At 60.0% G+C, this 19,918-nt stretch overlaps 1 protein-coding gene across 2 annotated transcripts in view; it reads right to left on the bottom strand.

The window, feature by feature from the left end:
* DNAH10 (dynein axonemal heavy chain 10) overlaps positions 1-19,918 on the bottom strand; it is a 117,466-nt gene that overhangs the window by 38,683 nt on the left and 58,865 nt on the right. For both annotated transcript variants that reach the window (XM_036276565.1, XM_036276567.1), the window contains 2 exons: positions 18,907-19,041; positions 18,526-18,742 (listed from right to left, as the gene is read on the bottom strand). In XM_036276565.1, coding sequence (XP_036132458.1) covers positions 18,526-18,742; positions 18,907-19,041 — 352 coding nt within the window. The remainder of the gene's footprint in view (positions 1-18,525; positions 18,743-18,906; positions 19,042-19,918) is intronic.

Raw genomic sequence — 19,918 nt, 5'->3', positions numbered from 1 at the left:
ACTCGCTGGGCACGCTGCACGACGACCACACACTCTGCCAGGTGCGTACTGAGGGCTGTGAACTCACACCTCTCATGCTCCAGACAGACACTCGCTGGGCACGCTGCTCGACGACCACACACTCTGCCAGGTGCGTACTGAGGGCTGTGAACTCACACCGCTCATGCTCCAGACAGACACTCGCTGGGCACGCTGCTCGACGACCACACACTCTGCCAGGTGCGTACTGAGGGCTGTGAACTCACACCGCTCATGCTCCAGACAGACACTCGCTGGGCACGCTGCACGACGACCACACACTCTGCCAGGTGCGTACTGAGGACTGTGAACTCACACCGCTCATGCTCCAGACAGACACTCGCTGGGCACGCTGCACGACGACCACACACTCTGCCAGGTGCGTACTGAGGACTGTGAACTCACACCTCTCATGCTCCAGACACTCGCTGGGCACGCTGCTCGACGACCACACACTCTGCCAGGTGCGTACTGAGGACTGTGAACTCACACCTCTCATGCTCCAGACAGACACTCGCTGGGCACGCTGCACGACGACCACACACTCTGCCAGGTGCGTACTGAGGACTGTGAACTCACACCTCTCATGCTCCAGACAGACACTCGCTGGGCACGCTGCTCGACGACCACACACTCTGCCAGGTGCGTACTGAGGACTGTGAACTCACACCTCTCATGCTCCAGACAGACACTCGCTGGGCACGCTGCTCGACGACCACACACTCTGCCAGGTGCGTACTGAGGGCTGTGAACTCACACCGCTCATGCTCCAGACAGACACTCGCTGGGCACGCTGCACGACGACCACACACTCTGCCAGGTGCGTACTGAGGACTGTGAACTCACACCTCTCATGCTCCAGACACTCGCTGGGCACGCTGCACGACGACCACACACTCTGCCAGGTGCGTACTGAGGACTGTGAACTCACACCTCTCATGCTCCAGACAGACACTCGCTGGGCACGCTGCTCGACGACCACACACTCTGCCAGGTGCGTACTGAGGACTGTGAACTCACACCTCTCATGCTCCAGACAGACACTCGCTGGGCACGCTGCACGACGACCACACACTCTGCCAGGTGCGTACTGAGGACTGTGAACTCACACCTCTCATGCTCCAGACACTCGCTGGGCACGCTGCACGACGACCACACACTCTGCCAGGTGCGTACTGAGGACTGTGAACTCACACCTCTCATGCTCCAGACACTCGCTGGGCACGCTGCACGACGACCACACACTCTGCCAGGTGCGTACTGAGGGCTGTGAACTCACACCGCTCATGCTCCAGACAGACACTCGCTGGGCACGCTGCTCGACGACCACACACTCTGCCAGGTGCGTACTGAGGGCTGTGAACTCACACCGCTCATGCTCCAGACAGACACTCGCTGGGCACGCTGCTCGACGACCACACACTCTGCCAGGTGCGTACTGAGGGCTGTGAACTCACACCTCTCATGCTCCAGACAGACACTCGCTGGGCACGCTGCTCGACGACCACACACTCTGCCAGGTGCGCACTGAGAACTGTGAACTCACACCTCTCATGCTCCAGACAGACACTCGCTGGGCACGCTGCACGACGACCACACACTCTGCCAGGTGTGTACTGACGGCTGTGAACTCACACCTCTCATGCTCCAGACACTCGCTGGGCACGCTGCTCGACGACCACACACTCTGCCAGGTGTGTACTGAGGACTGTGAACTCACACCGCTCATGCTCCAGACAGACACTCGCTGGGCACGCTGCACGACGACCACACACTCTGCCAGGTGCGTACTGAGGACTGTGAACTCACACCGCTCATGCTCCAGACAGACACTCGCTGGGCACGCTGCTCGACGACCACACACTCTGCCAGGTGCGTACTGAGGGCTGTGAACTCACACCTCTCATGCTCCAGACAGACACTCGCTGGGCACGCTGCACGACGACCACACACTCTGCCAGGTGTGTACTGAGGGCTGTGAACTCACACCTCTCATGCTCCAGACACTCGCTGGGCACGCTGCTCGACGACCACACACTCTGCCAGGTGCGTACTGAGGACTGTGAACTCACACCGCTCATGCTCCAGACAGACACTCGCTGGGCACGCTGCACGACGACCACACACTCTGCCAGGTGCGTACTGAGGACTGTGAACTCACACCGCTCATGCTCCAGACAGACACTCGCTGGGCACGCTGCACGACGACCACACACTCTGCCAGGTGCGTACTGAGGACTGTGAACTCACACCTCTCATGCTCCAGACAGACACTCGCTGGGCACGCTGCACGACGACCACACACTCTGCCAGGTGCGTACTGAGGACTGTGAACTCACACCTCTCATGCTCCAGACAGACACTCGCTGGGCACGCTGCACGACGACCACACACTCTGCCAGGTGCGTACTGAGGACTGTGAACTCACACCGCTCATGCTCCAGACAGACACTCGCTGGGCACGCTGCTCGACGACCACACACTCTGCCAGGTGCGTACTGAGGACTGTGAACTCACACCGCTCATGCTCCAGACAGACACTCGCTGGGCACGCTGCACGACGACCACACACTCTGCCAGGTGCGTACTGAGGACTGTGAACTCACACCTCTCATGCTCCAGACACTCGCTGGGCACGCTGCTCGACGACCACACACTCTGCCAGGTGCGTACTGAGGGCTGTGAACTCACACCGCTCATGCTCCAGACACTCGCTGGGCACGCTGCTCGACGACCACACACTCTGCCAGGTGCGTACTGAGGACTGTGAACTCACACCTCTCATGCTCCAGACAGACACTCGCTGGGCACGCTGCACGACGACCACACACTCTGCCAGGTGCGTACTGAGGGCTGTGAACTCACACCTCTCATGCTCCAGACACTCGCTGGGCACGCTGCTCGACGACCACACACTCTGCCAGGTGCGTACTGAGGACTGTGAACTCACACCTCTCATGCTCCAGACAGACACTCGCTGGGCACGCTGCTCGACGACCACACACTCTGCCAGGTGCGTACTGAGGACTGTGAACTCACACCGCTCATGCTCCAGACACTCGCTGGGCACGCTGCACGACAACCACACACTCTGCCAGGTGCGTACTGAGGACTGTGAACTCACACCGCTCATGCTCCAGACAGACACTCGCTGGGCACGCTGCACGACGACCACACACTCTGCCAGGTGCGTACTGAGGACTGTGAACTCACACCTCTCATGCTCCAGACAGACACTCGCTGGGCACGCTGCTCGACGACCACACACTCTGCCAGGTGCGTACTGAGGACTGTGAACTCACACCGCTCATGCTCCAGACACTCGCTGGGCACGCTGCACGACGACCACACACTCTGCCAGGTGCGTACTGAGGGCTGTGAACTCACACCTCTCATGCTCCAGACACTCGCTGGGCACACTGCTCGACGACCACACACTCTGCAGGTGCGTACTGAGGGCTGTGAACTCACACCGCTCATGCTCCAGACAGACACTCGCTGGGCACGCTGCACGACGACCACACACTCTGCCAGGTGCGTACTGAGGACTGTGAACTCACACCGCTCATGCTCCAGACACTCGCTGGGCACGCTGCTCGACGACCACACACTCTGCCAGGTGCGTACTGAGGGCTGTGAACTCACACCTCTCATGCTCCAGACAGACACTCGCTGGGCACGCTGCACGACGACCACACACTCTGCCAGGTGCGTACTGAGAACTGTGAACTCACACCGCTCATGCTCCAGACACTCGCTGGGCACGCTGCACGACGACCACACACTCTGCCAGATGCGTACTGAGGACTGTGAACTCACACCGCTCATGCTCCAGACACTCGCTGGGCACGCTGCTCGACGACCACACACTCTGCCAGGTGCGTACTGAGGGCTGTGAACTCACACCTCTCATGCTCCAGACAGACACTCGCTGGGCACGCTGCTCGACGACCACACACTCTGCCAGGTGCGCACTGAGAACTGTGAACTCACACCTCTCATGCTCCAGACAGACACTCGCTGGGCACGCTGCTCGACGACCACACACTCTGCCAGGTGCGTACTGAGGACTGTGAACTCACACCTCTCATGCTCCAGACACTCGCTGGGCACGCTGCACGACGACCACACACTCTGCCAGGTGTGTACTGAGGACTGTGAACTCACACCTCTCATGCTCCAGACACTCGCTGGGCACGCTGCACGACGACCACACACTCTGCCAGGTGCGTACTGAGGACTGTGAACTCACACCTCTCATGCTCCAGACACTCGCTGGGCACGCTGCACGACGACCACACACTCTGCCAGGTGCGTACTGAGGACTGTGAACTCACACCTCTCATGCTCCAGACACTCGCTGGGCACGCTGCACGACGACCACACACTCTGCCAGGTGCGTACTGAGGACTGTGAACTCACACCTCTCATGCTCCAGACAGACACTCGCTGGGCACGCTGCTCGACGACCACACACTCTGCCAGGTGCGTACTGAGGACTGTGAACTCACACCTCTCATGCTCCAGACAGACACTCGCTGGGCACGCTGCACGACGACCACACACTCTGCCAGGTGCGTACTGAGAACTGTGAACTCACACCTCTCATGCTCCAGACAGACACTCGCTGGGCACGCTGCACGACGACCACACACTCTGCCAGGTGCGTACTGAGGGCTGTGAACTCACACCGCTCATGCTCCAGACAGACACTCGCTGGGCACGCTGCTCGACGACCACACACTCTGCCAGGTGCGTACTGAGGACTGTGAACTCACACCTCTCATGCTCCAGACACTCGCTGTGCACGCTGCACGACGACCACACACTCTGCCAGGTGCGTACTGAGAACTGTGAACTCACACCTCTCATGCTCCAGACAGACACTCGCTGGGCACGCTGCACGACGACCACACACTCTGCCAGGTGCGTACTGAGGGCTGTGAACTCACACCGCTCATGCTCCAGACAGACACTCGCTGGGCACGCTGCACGACGACCACACACTCTGCCAGGTGCGTACTGAGGGCTGTGAACTCACACCGCTCATGCTCCAGACAGACACTCGCTGGGCACGCTGCTCGACGACCACACACTCTGCCAGGTGCGTACTGAGGACTGTGAACTCACACCTCTCATGCTCCAGACACTCGCTGGGCACGCTGCTCGACGACCACACACTCTGCCAGGTGCGTACTGAGGACTGTGAACTCACACCTCTCATGCTCCAGACACTCGCTGGGCACGCTGCTCGACGACCACACACTCTGCCAGGTGCGTACTGAGGGCTGTGAACTCACACCTCTCATGCTCCAGACAGACACTCGCTGGGCACGCTGCACGACGACCACACACTCTGCCAGATGCGTACTGAGAACTGTGAACTCACACCTCTCATGCTCCAGACAGACACTCGCTGGGCACGCTGCTCGACGACCACACACTCTGCCAGGTGCGTACTGAGGACTGTGAACTCACACCTCTCATGCTCCAGACACTCGCTGGGCACGCTGCACGACGACCACACACTCTGCCAGGTGCGTACTGAGGACTGTGAACTCACACCTCTCATGCTCCAGACACTCGCTGGGCACGCTGCTCGACGACCACACACTCTGCCAGGTGCGTACTGAGGACTGTGAACTCACACCTCTCATGCTCCAGACAGACACTCGCTGGGCACGCTGCTCGACGACCACACACTCTGCCAGATGCGTACTGAGGACTGTGAACTCACACCGCTCATGCTCCAGACAGACACTCGCTGGGCACGCTGCACGACGACCACACACTCTGCCAGGTGCGTACTGAGGACTGTGAACTCACACCGCTCATGCTCCAGACACTCGCTGGGCACGCTGCTCGACGACCACACACTCTGCCAGATGCGTACTGAGGACTGTGAACTCACACCGCTCATGCTCCAGACAGACACTCGCTGGGCACGCTGCTCGACGACCACACACTCTGCCAGATGCGTACTGAGGACTGTGAACTCACACCGCTCATGCTCCAGACAGACACTCGCTGGGCACGCTGCTCGACGACCACACACTCTGCCAGGTGCGTACTGAGGACTGTGAACTCACACCGCTCATGCTCCAGACACTCGCTGGGCACGCTGCTCGACGACCACACACTCTGCCAGGTGCGTACTGAGAACTGTGAACTCACACCTCTCATGCTCCAGACAGACACTCGCTGGGCACGCTGCTCGACGACCACACACTCTGCCAGGTGCGTACTGAGGACTGTGAACTCACACCTCTCATGCTCCAGACACTCGCTGGGCACGCTGCTCGACGACCACACACTCTGCCTGTTGCGTACTGAGGGCTGTGAACTCACACCTCTCATGCTCCAGACACTCGCTGGGCACGCTGCTCGACGACCACACACTCTGCCAGGTGCGTACTGAGAACTGTGAACTCACACCTCTCATGCTCCAGACACTCGCTGGGCACGCTGCTCGACGACCACACACTCTGCAGGTGCGTACTGAGGGCTGTGAACTCACACCTCTCATGCTCCAGACAGACACTCGCTGGGCACGCTGCACGACGACCACACACTCTGCCAGGTGCGTACTGAGGACTGTGAACTCACACCTCTCATGCTCCAGACACTCGCTGGGCACGCTGCTCGACGACCACACACTCTGCCAGGTGCGTACTGAGGGCTGTGAACTCACACCTCTCATGCTCCAGACAGACACTCGCTGGGCACGCTGCACGACGACCACACACTCTGCCAGGTGCGTACTGAGGGCTGTGAACTCACACCTCTCATGCTCCAGACAGACACTCGCTGGGCACGCTGCACGACGACCACACACTCTGCCAGGTGTGTACTGAGGACTGTGAACTCACACCTCTCATGCTCCAGACAGACACTCGCTGGGCACGCTGCACGACGACCACACACTCTGCCAGGTGCGTACTGAGGACTGTGAACTCACACCTCTCATGCTCCAGACAGACACTCGCTGGGCACGCTGCTCGACGACCACACACTCTGCCAGATGCGTACTGAGAACTGTGAACTCACACCTCTCATGCTCCAGACAGACACTCGCTGGGCACGCTGCTCGACGACCACACACTCTGCCAGGTGTGTACTGAGGGCTGTGAACTCACACCTCTCATGCTCCAGACAGACACTCGCTGGGCACGCTGCTCGACGACCACACACTCTGCCAGGTGTGTACTGAGGGCTGTGAACTCACACCTCTCATGCTCCAGACAGACACTCGCTGGGCACGCTGCTCGACGACCACACACTCTGCCAGGTGCGTACTGAGGACTGTGAACTCACACCTCTCATGCTCCAGACAGACACTCGCTGGGCACGCTGCTCGACGACCACACACTCTGCCAGGTGTGTACTGAGGGCTGTGAACTCACACCTCTCATGCTCCAGACAGACACTCGCTGGGCACGCTGCACGACGACCACACACTCTGCCAGATGCGTACTGAGAACTGTGAACTCACACCTCTCATGCTCCAGACAGACACTCGCTGGGCACGCTGCTCGACGACCACACACTCTGCCAGGTGTGTACTGAGGGCTGTGAACTCACACCTCTCATGCTCCAGACAGACACTCGCTGGGCACGCTGCTCGACGACCACACACTCTGCCAGGTGCGTACTGAGGACTGTGAACTCACACCTCTCATGCTCCAGACAGACACTCGCTGGGCACGCTGCACGACGACCACACACTCTGCCAGGTGCGTACTGAGGACTGTGAACTCACACCTCTCATGCTCCAGACAGACACTCGCTGGGCACGCTGCACGACGACCACACACTCTGCCAGGTGCGTACTGAGGGCTGTGAACTCACACCTCTCATGCTCCAGACACTCGCTGGGCACGCTGCACGACGACCACACACTCTGCCAGGTGCGTACTGAGGGCTGTGAACTCACACCTCTCATGCTCCAGACACTCGCTGGGCACGCTGCTCGACGACCACACACTCTGCCAGGTGCGTACTGAGGGCTGTGAACTCACACCTCTCATGCTCCAGACACTCGCTGGGCACGCTGCTCGACGACCACACACTCTGCCAGGTGCGTACTGAGGGCTGTGAACTCACACCTCTCATGCTCCAGACACTCGCTGGGCACGCTGCACGACGACCACACACTCTGCCAGGTGCGTACTGAGGGCTGTGAACTCACACCTCTCATGCTCCAGACAGACACTCGCTGGGCACGCTGCTCGACGACCACACACTCTGCCAGGTGCGTACTGAGGACTGTGAACTCACACCGCTCATGCTCCAGACAGACACTCGCTGGGCACGCTGCTCGACGACCACACACTCTGCCAGGTGCGTACTGAGGACTGTGAACTCACACCTCTCATGCTCCAGACAGACACTCGCTGGGCACGCTGCTCGACGACCACACACTCTGCCAGGTGCGTACTGAGGACTGTGAACTCACACCGCTCATGCTCCAGACACTCGCTGGGCACGCTGCACGACAACCACACACTCTGCCAGGTGCGTACTGAGGACTGTGAACTCACACCGCTCATGCTCCAGACAGACACTCGCTGGGCACGCTGCACGACGACCACACACTCTGCCAGGTGCGTACTGAGGACTGTGAACTCACACCTCTCATGCTCCAGACAGACACTCGCTGGGCACGCTGCTCGACGACCACACACTCTGCCAGGTGCGTACTGAGGACTGTGAACTCACACCGCTCATGCTCCAGACACTCGCTGGGCACGCTGCACGACGACCACACACTCTGCCAGGTGCGTACTGAGGGCTGTGAACTCACACCTCTCATGCTCCAGACACTCGCTGGCACACTGCTCGACGACCACACACTCTGCCAGGTGCGTACTGAGGGCTGTGAACTCACACCGCTCATGCTCCAGACAGACACTCGCTGGGCACGCTGCACGACGACCACACACTCTGCCAGGTGCGTACTGAGGACTGTGAACTCACACCGCTCATGCTCCAGACACTCGCTGGGCACGCTGCTCGACGACCACACACTCTGCCAGGTGCGTACTGAGGGCTGTGAACTCACACCTCTCATGCTCCAGACAGACACTCGCTGGGCACGCTGCACGACGACCACACACTCTGCCAGGTGCGTACTGAGAACTGTGAACTCACACCGCTCATGCTCCAGACACTCGCTGGGCACGCTGCACGACGACCACACACTCTGCCAGATGCGTACTGAGGACTGTGAACTCACACCGCTCATGCTCCAGACACTCGCTGGGCACGCTGCTCGACGACCACACACTCTGCCAGGTGCGTACTGAGGGCTGTGAACTCACACCTCTCATGCTCCAGACAGACACTCGCTGGGCACGCTGCTCGACGACCACACACTCTGCCAGGTGCGCACTGAGAACTGTGAACTCACACCTCTCATGCTCCAGACAGACACTCGCTGGGCACGCTGCTCGACGACCACACACTCTGCCAGGTGCGTACTGAGGACTGTGAACTCACACCTCTCATGCTCCAGACAGACACTCGCTGGGCACGCTGCTCGACGACCACACACTCTGCCAGGTGCGTACTGAGGACTGTGAACTCACACCTCTCATGCTCCAGACAGACACTCGCTGGGCACGCTGCACGACGACCACACACTCTGCCAGGTGCGTTCTGAGAACTGTGAACTCACACCTCTCATGCTCCAGACAGACACTCGCTGGGCACGCTGCACGACGACCACACACTCTGCCAGGTGCGTACTGAGGGCTGTGAACTCACACCGCTCATGCTCCAGACAGACACTCGCTGGGCACGCTGCTCGACGACCACACACTCTGCCAGGTGCGTACTGAGGACTGTGAACTCACACCTCTCATGCTCCAGACACTCGCTGGGCACGCTGCTCGACGACCACACACTCTGCCAGGTGCGTACTGAGGACTGTGAACTCACACCTCTCATGCTCCAGACACTCGCTGGGCACGCTGCTCGACGACCACACACTCTGCCAGGTGCGTACTGAGGGCTGTGAACTCACACCTCTCATGCTCCAGACAGACACTCGCTGGGCACGCTGCACGACGACCACACACTCTGCCAGATGCGTACTGAGAACTGTGAACTCACACCTCTCATGCTCCAGACAGACACTCGCTGGGCACGCTGCTCGACGACCACACACTCTGCCAGGTGCGTACTGAGGACTGTGAACTCACACCTCTCATGCTCCAGACACTCGCTGGGCACGCTGCACGACGACCACACACTCTGCCAGGTGCGTACTGAGGACTGTGAACTCACACCTCTCATGCTCCAGACACTCGCTGGGCACGCTGCTCGACGACCACACACTCTGCCAGGTGCGTACTGAGGACTGTGAACTCACACCGCTCATGCTCCAGACAGACACTCGCTGGGCACGCTGCGCGACGACCACACACTCTGCCAGGTGCGTACTGAGGACTGTGAACTCACACCTCTCATGCTCCAGACAGACACTCGCTGGGCACGCTGCTCGACGACCACACACTCTGCCAGATGCGTACTGAGGACTGTGAACTCACACCGCTCATGCTCCAGACAGACACTCGCTGGGCACGCTGCTCGACGACCACACACTCTGCCAGGTGCGTACTGAGGACTGTGAACTCACACCGCTCATGCTCCAGACACTCGCTGGGCACGCTGCTCGACGACCACACACTCTGCCAGATGCGTACTGAGGACTGTGAACTCACACCGCTCATGCTCCAGACAGACACTCGCTGGGCACGCTGCTCGACGACCACACACTCTGCCAGATGCGTACTGAGGACTGTGAACTCACACCGCTCATGCTCCAGACAGACACTCGCTGGGCACGCTGCTCGACGACCACACACTCTGCCAGGTGCGTACTGAGGACTGTGAACTCACACCGCTCATGCTCCAGACACTCGCTGGGCACGCTGCTCGACGACCACACACTCTGCCAGGTGCGTACTGAGAACTGTGAACTCACACCTCTCATGCTCCAGACAGACACTCGCTGGGCACGCTGCTCGACGACCACACACTCTGCCAGGTGCGTACTGAGGGCTGTGAACTCACACCTCTCATGCTCCAGACACTCGCTGGGCACGCTGCTCGACGACCACACACTCTGCCAGGTGCGTACTGAGGGCTGTGAACTCACACCTCTCATGCTCCAGACACTCGCTGGGCACGCTGCTCGACGACCACACACTCTGCCAGGTGCGTACTGAGAACTGTGAACTCACACCTCTCATGCTCCAGACACTCGCTGGGCACGCTGCTCGACGACCACACACTCTGCCAGGTGCGTACTGAGGGCTGTGAACTCACACCTCTCATGCTCCAGACAGACACTCGCTGGGCACGCTGCACGACGACCACACACTCTGCCAGGTGCGTACTGAGGACTGTGAACTCACACCTCTCATGCTCCAGACACTCGCTGGGCACGCTGCTCGACGACCACACACTCTGCCAGGTGCGTACTGAGGGCTGTGAACTCACACCTCTCATGCTCCAGACAGACACTCGCTGGGCACGCTGCACGACGACCACACACTCTGCCAGGTGCGTACTGAGGGCTGTGAACTCACACCTCTCATGCTCCAGACAGACACTCGCTGGGCACGCTGCACGACGACCACACACTCTGCCAGGTGTGTACTGAGGACTGTGAACTCACACCTCTCATGCTCCAGACAGACACTCGCTGGGCACGCTGCTCGACGACCACACACTCTGCCAGGTGCGTACTGAGGACTGTGAACTCACACCTCTCATGCTCCAGACAGACACTCGCTGGGCACGCTGCTCGACGACCACACACTCTGCCAGATGCGTACTGAGAACTGTGAACTCACACCTCTCATGCTCCAGACAGACACTCGCTGGGCACGCTGCTCGACGACCACACACTCTGCCAGGTGTGTACTGAGGGCTGTGAACTCACACCTCTCATGCTCCAGACAGACACTCGCTGGGCACGCTGCTCGACGACCACACACTCTGCCAGGTGTGTACTGAGGGCTGTGAACTCACACCGCTCATGCTCCAGACAGACACTCGCTGGGCACACTGCTCGACGACCACACACTCTGCCAGGTGCGTACTGAGGACTGTGAACTCACACCTCTCATGCTCCAGACACTCGCTGGGCACGCTGCACGACGACCACACACTCTGCCAGGTGCGTACTGAGGACTGTGAACTCACACCTCTCATGCTCCAGACAGACACTCGCTGGGCACGCTGCTCGACGACCACACACTCTGCCAGGTGCGTACTGAGAACTGTGAACTCACACCTCTCATGCTCCAGACAGACACTCGCTGGGCACGCTGCTCGACGACCACACACTCTGCCAGGTGCGTACTGAGGGCTGTGAACTCACACCGCTCATGCTCCAGACACTCGCTGGGCACGCTGCTCGACGACCACACACTCTGCCAGGTGCGTACTGAGGACTGTGAACTCACACCTCTCATGCTCCAGACAGACACTCGCTGGGCACGCTGCACGACGACCACACACTCTGCCAGGTGCGTACTGAGGGCTGTGAACTCACACCTCTCATGCTCCAGACAGACACTCGCTGGGCACGCTGCTCGACGACCACACACTCTGCCAGGTGCGTACTGAGGGCTGTGAACTCACACCTCTCATGCTCCAGACACTCGCTGGGCACGCTGCTCGACGACCACACACTCTGCCAGGTGCGTACTGAAACTGTGAACTCACACCTCTCATGCTCCAGACAGACACTCGCTGGGCACGCTGCACGACGACCACACACTCTGCCAGGTGCGTACTGAGGGCTGTGAACTCACACCTCTCATGCTCCAGACAGACACTCGCTGGGCACGCTGCTCGACGACCACACACTCTGCCAGGTGCGTACTGAGGACTGTGAACTCACACCGCTCATGCTCCAGACACTCGCTGGGCACGCTGCTCGACGACCACACACTCTGCCAGGTGCGTACTGAGGACTGTGAACTCACACCGCTCATGCTCCAGACAGACACTCGCTGGGCACGCTGCTCGACGACCACACACTCTGCCAGGTGCGTACTGAGGGCTGTGAACTCACACCTCTCATGCTCCAGACACTCGCTGGGCACGCTGCTCGACGACCACACACTCTGCCAGGTGCGTACTGAGGGCTGTGAACTCACACCGCTCATGCTCCAGACAGACACTCGCTGGGCACGCTGCTCGACGACCACACACTCTGCCAGGTGCGTACTGAGGACTGTGAACTCACACCTCTCATGCTCCAGACAGACACTCGCTGGGCACGCTGCTCGACGACCACACACTCTGCCAGGTGCGTACTGAGGACTGTGAACTCACACCGCTCATGCTCCAGACACTCGCTGGGCACGCTGCTCGACGACCACACACTCTGCCAGGTGCGTACTGAGGGCTGTGAACTCACACCGCTCATGCTCCAGACAGACACTCGCTGGGCACGCTGCTCGACGACCACACACTCTGCCAGGTGCGTACTGAGGACTGTGAACTCACACCTCTCATGCTCCAGACAGACACTCGCTGGGCACGCTGCTCGACGACCACACACTCTGCCAGGTGCGTACTGAGGGCTGTGAACTCACACCTCTCATGCTCCAGACACTCGCTGGGCACGCTGCTCGACGACCACACACTCTGCCAGGTGCGTACTGAGGACTGTGAACTCACACCGCTCATGCTCCAGACAGACACTCGCTGGGCACGCTGCTCGACGACCACACACTCTGCCAGATGCGTACTGAGGACTGTGAACTCACACCTCTCATGCTCCAGACACTCGCTGGGCACGCTGCACGACGACCACACACTCTGCCAGGTGCGTACTGAGGACTGTGAACTCACACCGCTCATGCTCCAGACAGACACTCGCTGGGCACGCTGCTCGACGACCACACACTCTGCCAGGTGCGTACTGAGGGCTGTGAACTCACACCTCTCATGCTCCAGACACTCGCTGGGCACGCTGCTCGACGACCACACACTCTGCCAGGTGCGTACTGAGGACTGTGAACTCACACCGCTCATGCTCCAGACAGACACTCGCTGGGCACGCTGCTCGACGACCACACACTCTGCCAGGTGCGTACTGAGGACTGTGAACTCACACCTCTCATGCTCCAGACACTCGCTGGGCACGCTGCTCGACGACCACACACTCTGCCAGGTGCGTACTGAGGACTGTGAACTCACACCGCTCATGCTCCAGACAGACACTCGCTGGGCACGCTGCTCGACGACCACACACTCTGCCAGGTGCGTACTGAGGACTGTGAACTCACACCGCTCATGCTCCAGACAGACACTCGCTGGGCACGCTGCTCGACGACCACACCCTCTGCCAGGTGCGTACTGAGGACTGTGAACTCACACCTCTCATGCTCCAGACACTCGCTGGGCACGCTGCTCGACGACCACACACTCTGCCAGGTGCGTACTGAGGACTGTGAACTCACACCTCTCATGCTCCAGACACTCGCTGGGCACGCTGCTCGACGACCACACACTCTGCCAGGTGCGTACTGAGGACTGTGAACTCACACCTCTCATGCTCCAGACAGACACTCGCTGGGCACGCTGCTCGACGACCACACACTCTGCCAGGTGTGTACTGAGGGCTGTGAACTCACACCTCTCATGCTCCAGACACTCGCTGGGCACGCTGCTCGACGACCACACACTCTGCCAGGTGCGTACTGAGGACTGTGAACTCACACCTCTCATGCTCCAGACACTCGCTGGGCACGCTGCTCGACGACCACACACTCTGCCAGGTGCGTACTGAGGACTGCGAACTCACACCGCTCATGCTCCAGACACTCGCTGGGCACGCTGCTCGACGACCACACACTCTGCCAGGTGCGTACTGAGGACTGTGAACTCACACCTCTCATGCTCCAGACAGACGCTCGCTGGGCACGCTGCTCGACGACCACACACTCTGCCAGGTGCGTACTGAGGACTGTGAACTCACACCTCTCATGCTCCAGACACTCGCTGGGCACGCTGCTCGACGACCACACACTCTGCCTGGTGCGTACTGAGGGACTGTGAACTCACACCGCTCATGCTCCAGACACTCGCTGGGCACGCTGCTCGACGACCACACACTCTGCCTGGTGCGTACTGAGGACTGTGAACTCACACCGCTCATGCTCCAGACACTCGCTGGGCACGCTGCACGACGACCACACACTCTGCCAGGTGCGTACTGAGGGCTGTGAACTCACACCTCTCATGCTCCAGACACTCGCTGGGCACGCTGCTCGACGACCACACACTCTGCCAGGTGCGTACTGAGGACTGTGAACTCACACCGCTCATGCTCCAGACACTCGCTGGGCACGCTGCTCGACGACCACACACTCTGCCTGGTGCGTACTGAGGACTGTGAACTCACACCGCTCATGCTCCAGACACTCGCTGGGCACGCTGCTCGACGACCACACACTCTGCCTGGTGCGTACTGAGGACTGTGAACTCACACCGCTCATGCTCCAGACACTCGCTGGGCACGCTGCACGACGACCACACACTCTGCAGGTGCGTACTGAGGGCTGTGAACTCACACCTCTCATGCTCCAGACACTCGCTGGGCACGCTGCTCGACGACCACACACTCTGCCAGGTGCGTACTGAGGACTGTGAACTCACACCGCTCATGCTCCAGACTCTCGCTGGGCACGCTGCTCGACGACCACACACTCTGCCTGGTGCGTACTGAGGGACTGTGAACTCACACCGCTCATGCTCCAGACACTCGCTGGGCACGCTGCACGACGACCACACACTCTGCCAGGTGCGTACTGAGGGCTGTGAACTCACACCTCTCATGCTCCAGGACACTCGCTGGGCACGCTGCTCGACGACCACACACTCTGCCAGGTGCGTACTGAGGACTGTGAACTCACACCGCTCATGCTCCAGACACTCGCTGGGCACGCTGCTCGACGACCACACACTCTGCCAGGTGCGTACTGAGAACTGTGAACTCACACCTCTCATGCTCCAGACAGACACTCGCTGGGCACGCTGCTCGACGACCACACACTCTGCCAGGTGCGTACTGAGGACTGTGAACTCACACCTCTCATGCTCCAGACACTCGCTGGGCACGCTGCTCGACGACCACACACTCTGCCAGGTGCGTACTGAGGGCTGTGAACTCACACCTCTCATGCTCCAGACACTCGCTGGGCACGCTGCTCGACGACCACACACTCTGCCAGGTGCGTACTGAGGACTGTGAACTCACACCTCTCATGCTCCAGACAGACACTCGCTGGGCACGCTGCTCGACGACCACACACTCTGCCAGGTGCGTACTGAGGACTGTGAACTCACACCTCTCATGCTCCAGACACTCGCTGGGCACGCTGCTCGACGACCACACACTCTGCCAGGTGCGTACTGAGGCTGTGAACTCACACCTCTCATGCTCCAGACACTCGCTGGGCACGCTGCTCGACGACCACACACTCTGCCAGGTGCGTACTGAGGGCTGTGAACTCACACCTCTCATGCTCCAGACACTCGCTGGGCACGCTGCTCGACGACCACACACTCTGCCAGGTGCGTACTGAGGGCTGTGAACTCACACCTCTCATGCTCCAGACAACTCGCTGGGCACGCTGCTCGATGACCACACACTCTGCCAGGTGCGTACTGAGGACTGTGAACTCACACCTCTCATGCTCCAGACACTCGCTGGGCACGCTGCTCGACGACCACACACTCTGCCAGGTGCGTACTGAGGGCTGTGAACTCACACCTCTCATGCTCCAGACAGACACTCGCTGGGCACGCTGCTCGACGACCACACACTCTGCCAGGTGCGTACTGAGGACTGTGAACTCACACCTCTCATGCTCCAGACAGACACTCGCTGGGCACGCTGCTCGACGACCACACACTCTGCCAGGTGCGTACTGAGAACTGTGAACTCACACCGCTCATGCTCCAGACACTCGCTGGGCACGCTGCTCGACGACCACACACTCTGCCAGGTGCGTACTGAGGACTGTGAACTCACACCTCTCATGCTCCAGACACTCGCTGGGCACGCTGCTCGACGACCACACACTCTGCCAGGTGCGTACTGAGGACTGTGAACTCACACCGCTCATGCTCCAGACAGACACTCGCTGGGCACGCTGCTCGACGACCACACACTCTGCCTGGTGCGTACTGAGGGCTGTGAACTCACACCGCTCATGCTCCAGAACACTCGCTGGGCACGCTGCACGACGACCACACACTCTGCCAGGTGCGTACTGAGGGCTGTGAACTCACACCTCTCATGCTCCAGACACTCGCTGGGCACGCTGCTCGACGACCACACACTCTGCCAGGTGCGTACTGAGGGCTGTGAACTCACACCGCTCATGCTCCAGACAGACACTCGCTGGGCACGCTGCTCGACGACCACACACTCTGCCAGGTGCGTACTGAGGGCTGTGAACTCACACCGCTCATGCTCCAGACAGACACTCGCTGGGCACGCTGCACGACGACCACACACTCTGCCAGATGCGTACTGAGAACTGTGAACTCACACCGCTCATGCTCCAGACACTCGCTGGGCACGCTGCACGACGACCACACACTCTGCCAGATGCGTACTGAGGGCTGTGAACTCACACCTCTCATGCTCCAGGACACTCGCTGGGCACGCTGCTCGACGACCACACACTCTGCCAGGTGCGTACTGAGGACTGTGAACTCACACCGCTCATGCTCCAGACACTCGCTGGGCACGCTGCACGACGACCACACACTCTGCCAGATGCGTACTGAGGGCTGTGAACTCACACCTCTCATGCTCCAGACACTCGCTGGGCACGCTGCTCGACGACCACACACTCTGCCAGGTGCGTACTGAGGACTGTGAACTAATGCTTCTGGTCCGCTGGCCAGAGACTTACTGAGCGCCTTCCCTGGGAACACAACAGTGGCAGACGGCCCCAGTCCCTACGCTTAGCTGTTGGTGGGCTGGGTCGGGGGAGAGATAAGTACACGGGCAGTTTCGATGCTGAGTGCTGATTCTCGATGGGGAGAGTACAGGTGCACCGGGTGCTCCGGGAAGGCAGCCAAGGTGGAGCAGGGAAGAGACTGAGACGCATCAGGTAGGACAGGGAACGTGGGGAGCCTCCGCCCTTCCCTGCACCCACACATTATGCACCTTGATCTTCAACCACAGGGGTGCCAGTTCCCTCACACACCTTTTCCCTAAACAGACTGCCACATCACACATGCCTAGGCTGGGGGGGGGGGGGTGAGACTCCTCAAGAAAGGCCATCCCAAGGGGGTGGCTTCTGCTACCGCAGCTCACACATTTAAGCCCCCGGGGATGCCACCAGGTGCTCTAGAGGCAAACAGGCTGGGAAACCCATCCGCACCCCTATGAGCAGAGTCACTTCCTCTGAAAACCTAACCTGAGGTGTCCTGGGCAGGAAGCAGGTGCCATTCGGTCCCTACCTGGCAGTTCCCCAGGCCTGGCCCAAACCCCTTCCGTGTCGGCAGAAGGCAAAGAAGCAAGGCGCTTGACGCACTCGTCGAACTGCAGCCGCCCGGGGCCCAGCAGGGAGGCGCCCAGGGAGCAGTACAGAGCCTCCAGGAAGAAGCACTCCAGCAGGTCGGCGTCCTCCACCTCTCCTTCGAGGAAGGCGTCCAGCATCTTGGTCAGCTGGGTGACCTGGTTCACCGGAATGCCAGGGTCAGCACCTACATTCCCCCTCCCCCCACGCACCCAGGTCTGCTCCTGCCACGCCTGCAGTGCCGCCGGTCACCCACCCGGCACCCCGGAAAGCCCGCTGCGGGCACTTCGGGGAGAACGTCTCTGTGCTACAGGGATCTCACCATGTTGAGGTCTGTCTGAGGAACTATCGTCTTCAGCTTCTCTCCTTGCCTTCCGTCCACCACTCCTTCCACTATCGCGTCGATGAGGTAGGGCACGTACTTCTCAAAGAGGTCCTGTAAGTCGCCTTGCTCCACCTGCAGAAGGGCAGAACTCCGAGGCGTTCCCAAGAATCCCTTTGCTTAAGAGGAAGACAGTGTACAGCAATTCTTGTCTACAGAGGGGTGAGGAACAGCTTCTGATGGATGATAAACTTCGCAGTGAGTCCACTCCAACAGCAGAGCCTTACAGAGAGATCTATGCTTCACAGACACTTCCACGTCATCAAGAAGCATCTCATTTCACTGCCAGAGAGTCTCTCCCACCGCCTGGGAGGGAGGTGGCCAACAGGGCCCACCTGGCAGAAAGGGGCTCATTAACTTAGAATCCAAGTGAGGTGGCCAGTCACCCAGCAAAGAGCGTAAAGTAGGGGAGGCCCCTCCCCGTCAAGGCATGGTGATCATCAGGGATAGCTGGGGTCCCCTGACAGCTCTCTCCCCCACATGTCAGTCCCCAGTGGTCCTATCATGCTTCCACTGTCTTCTCGGGGGTAATCATGTCCTGGTTTCCAGTGGTCCTTCTGAAGACCCACCGTGTGTCCCTTTGAACCCTTGCACAACTGTCCACACAACTGCCCCATCTATCTCTGTACCTTTCAGTGCTGCCTATTGCTAAGACAAACACATCTCTGAGCAACCGAGGCCACCTGAAATCATCGGATCTCGATACATAACAAGCGAGGTCCTTCACACACTGATGTCATCCAGCTGAGCAGAAGAGGAGGAGCTGGCACCCCCTGGAGACAAGTCTCTCAGAGGCTGGGACTGGCGGACCCAGGGACTGCCTACTATGGACAGCAGCGGTGTTTGAAGATAGTCTCGTTGGCCCTGGCCATGCCCAAGTCATGTACTATGGCTGTTTTCATGCCACAGTGGCAGAGTTGAGTAGTTATAGAAGAAACCATACGATGCACTG

The sequence above is a fragment of the Molossus molossus genome, unplaced genomic scaffold (genome assembly GCF_014108415.1).
Source record: "Molossus molossus isolate mMolMol1 unplaced genomic scaffold, mMolMol1.p scaffold_m16_p_22, whole genome shotgun sequence".
Taxonomy (NCBI): Eukaryota; Metazoa; Chordata; class Mammalia; order Chiroptera; family Molossidae; genus Molossus; species Molossus molossus.
This window is presented reverse-complemented; position numbering and strand designations above follow the sequence as displayed.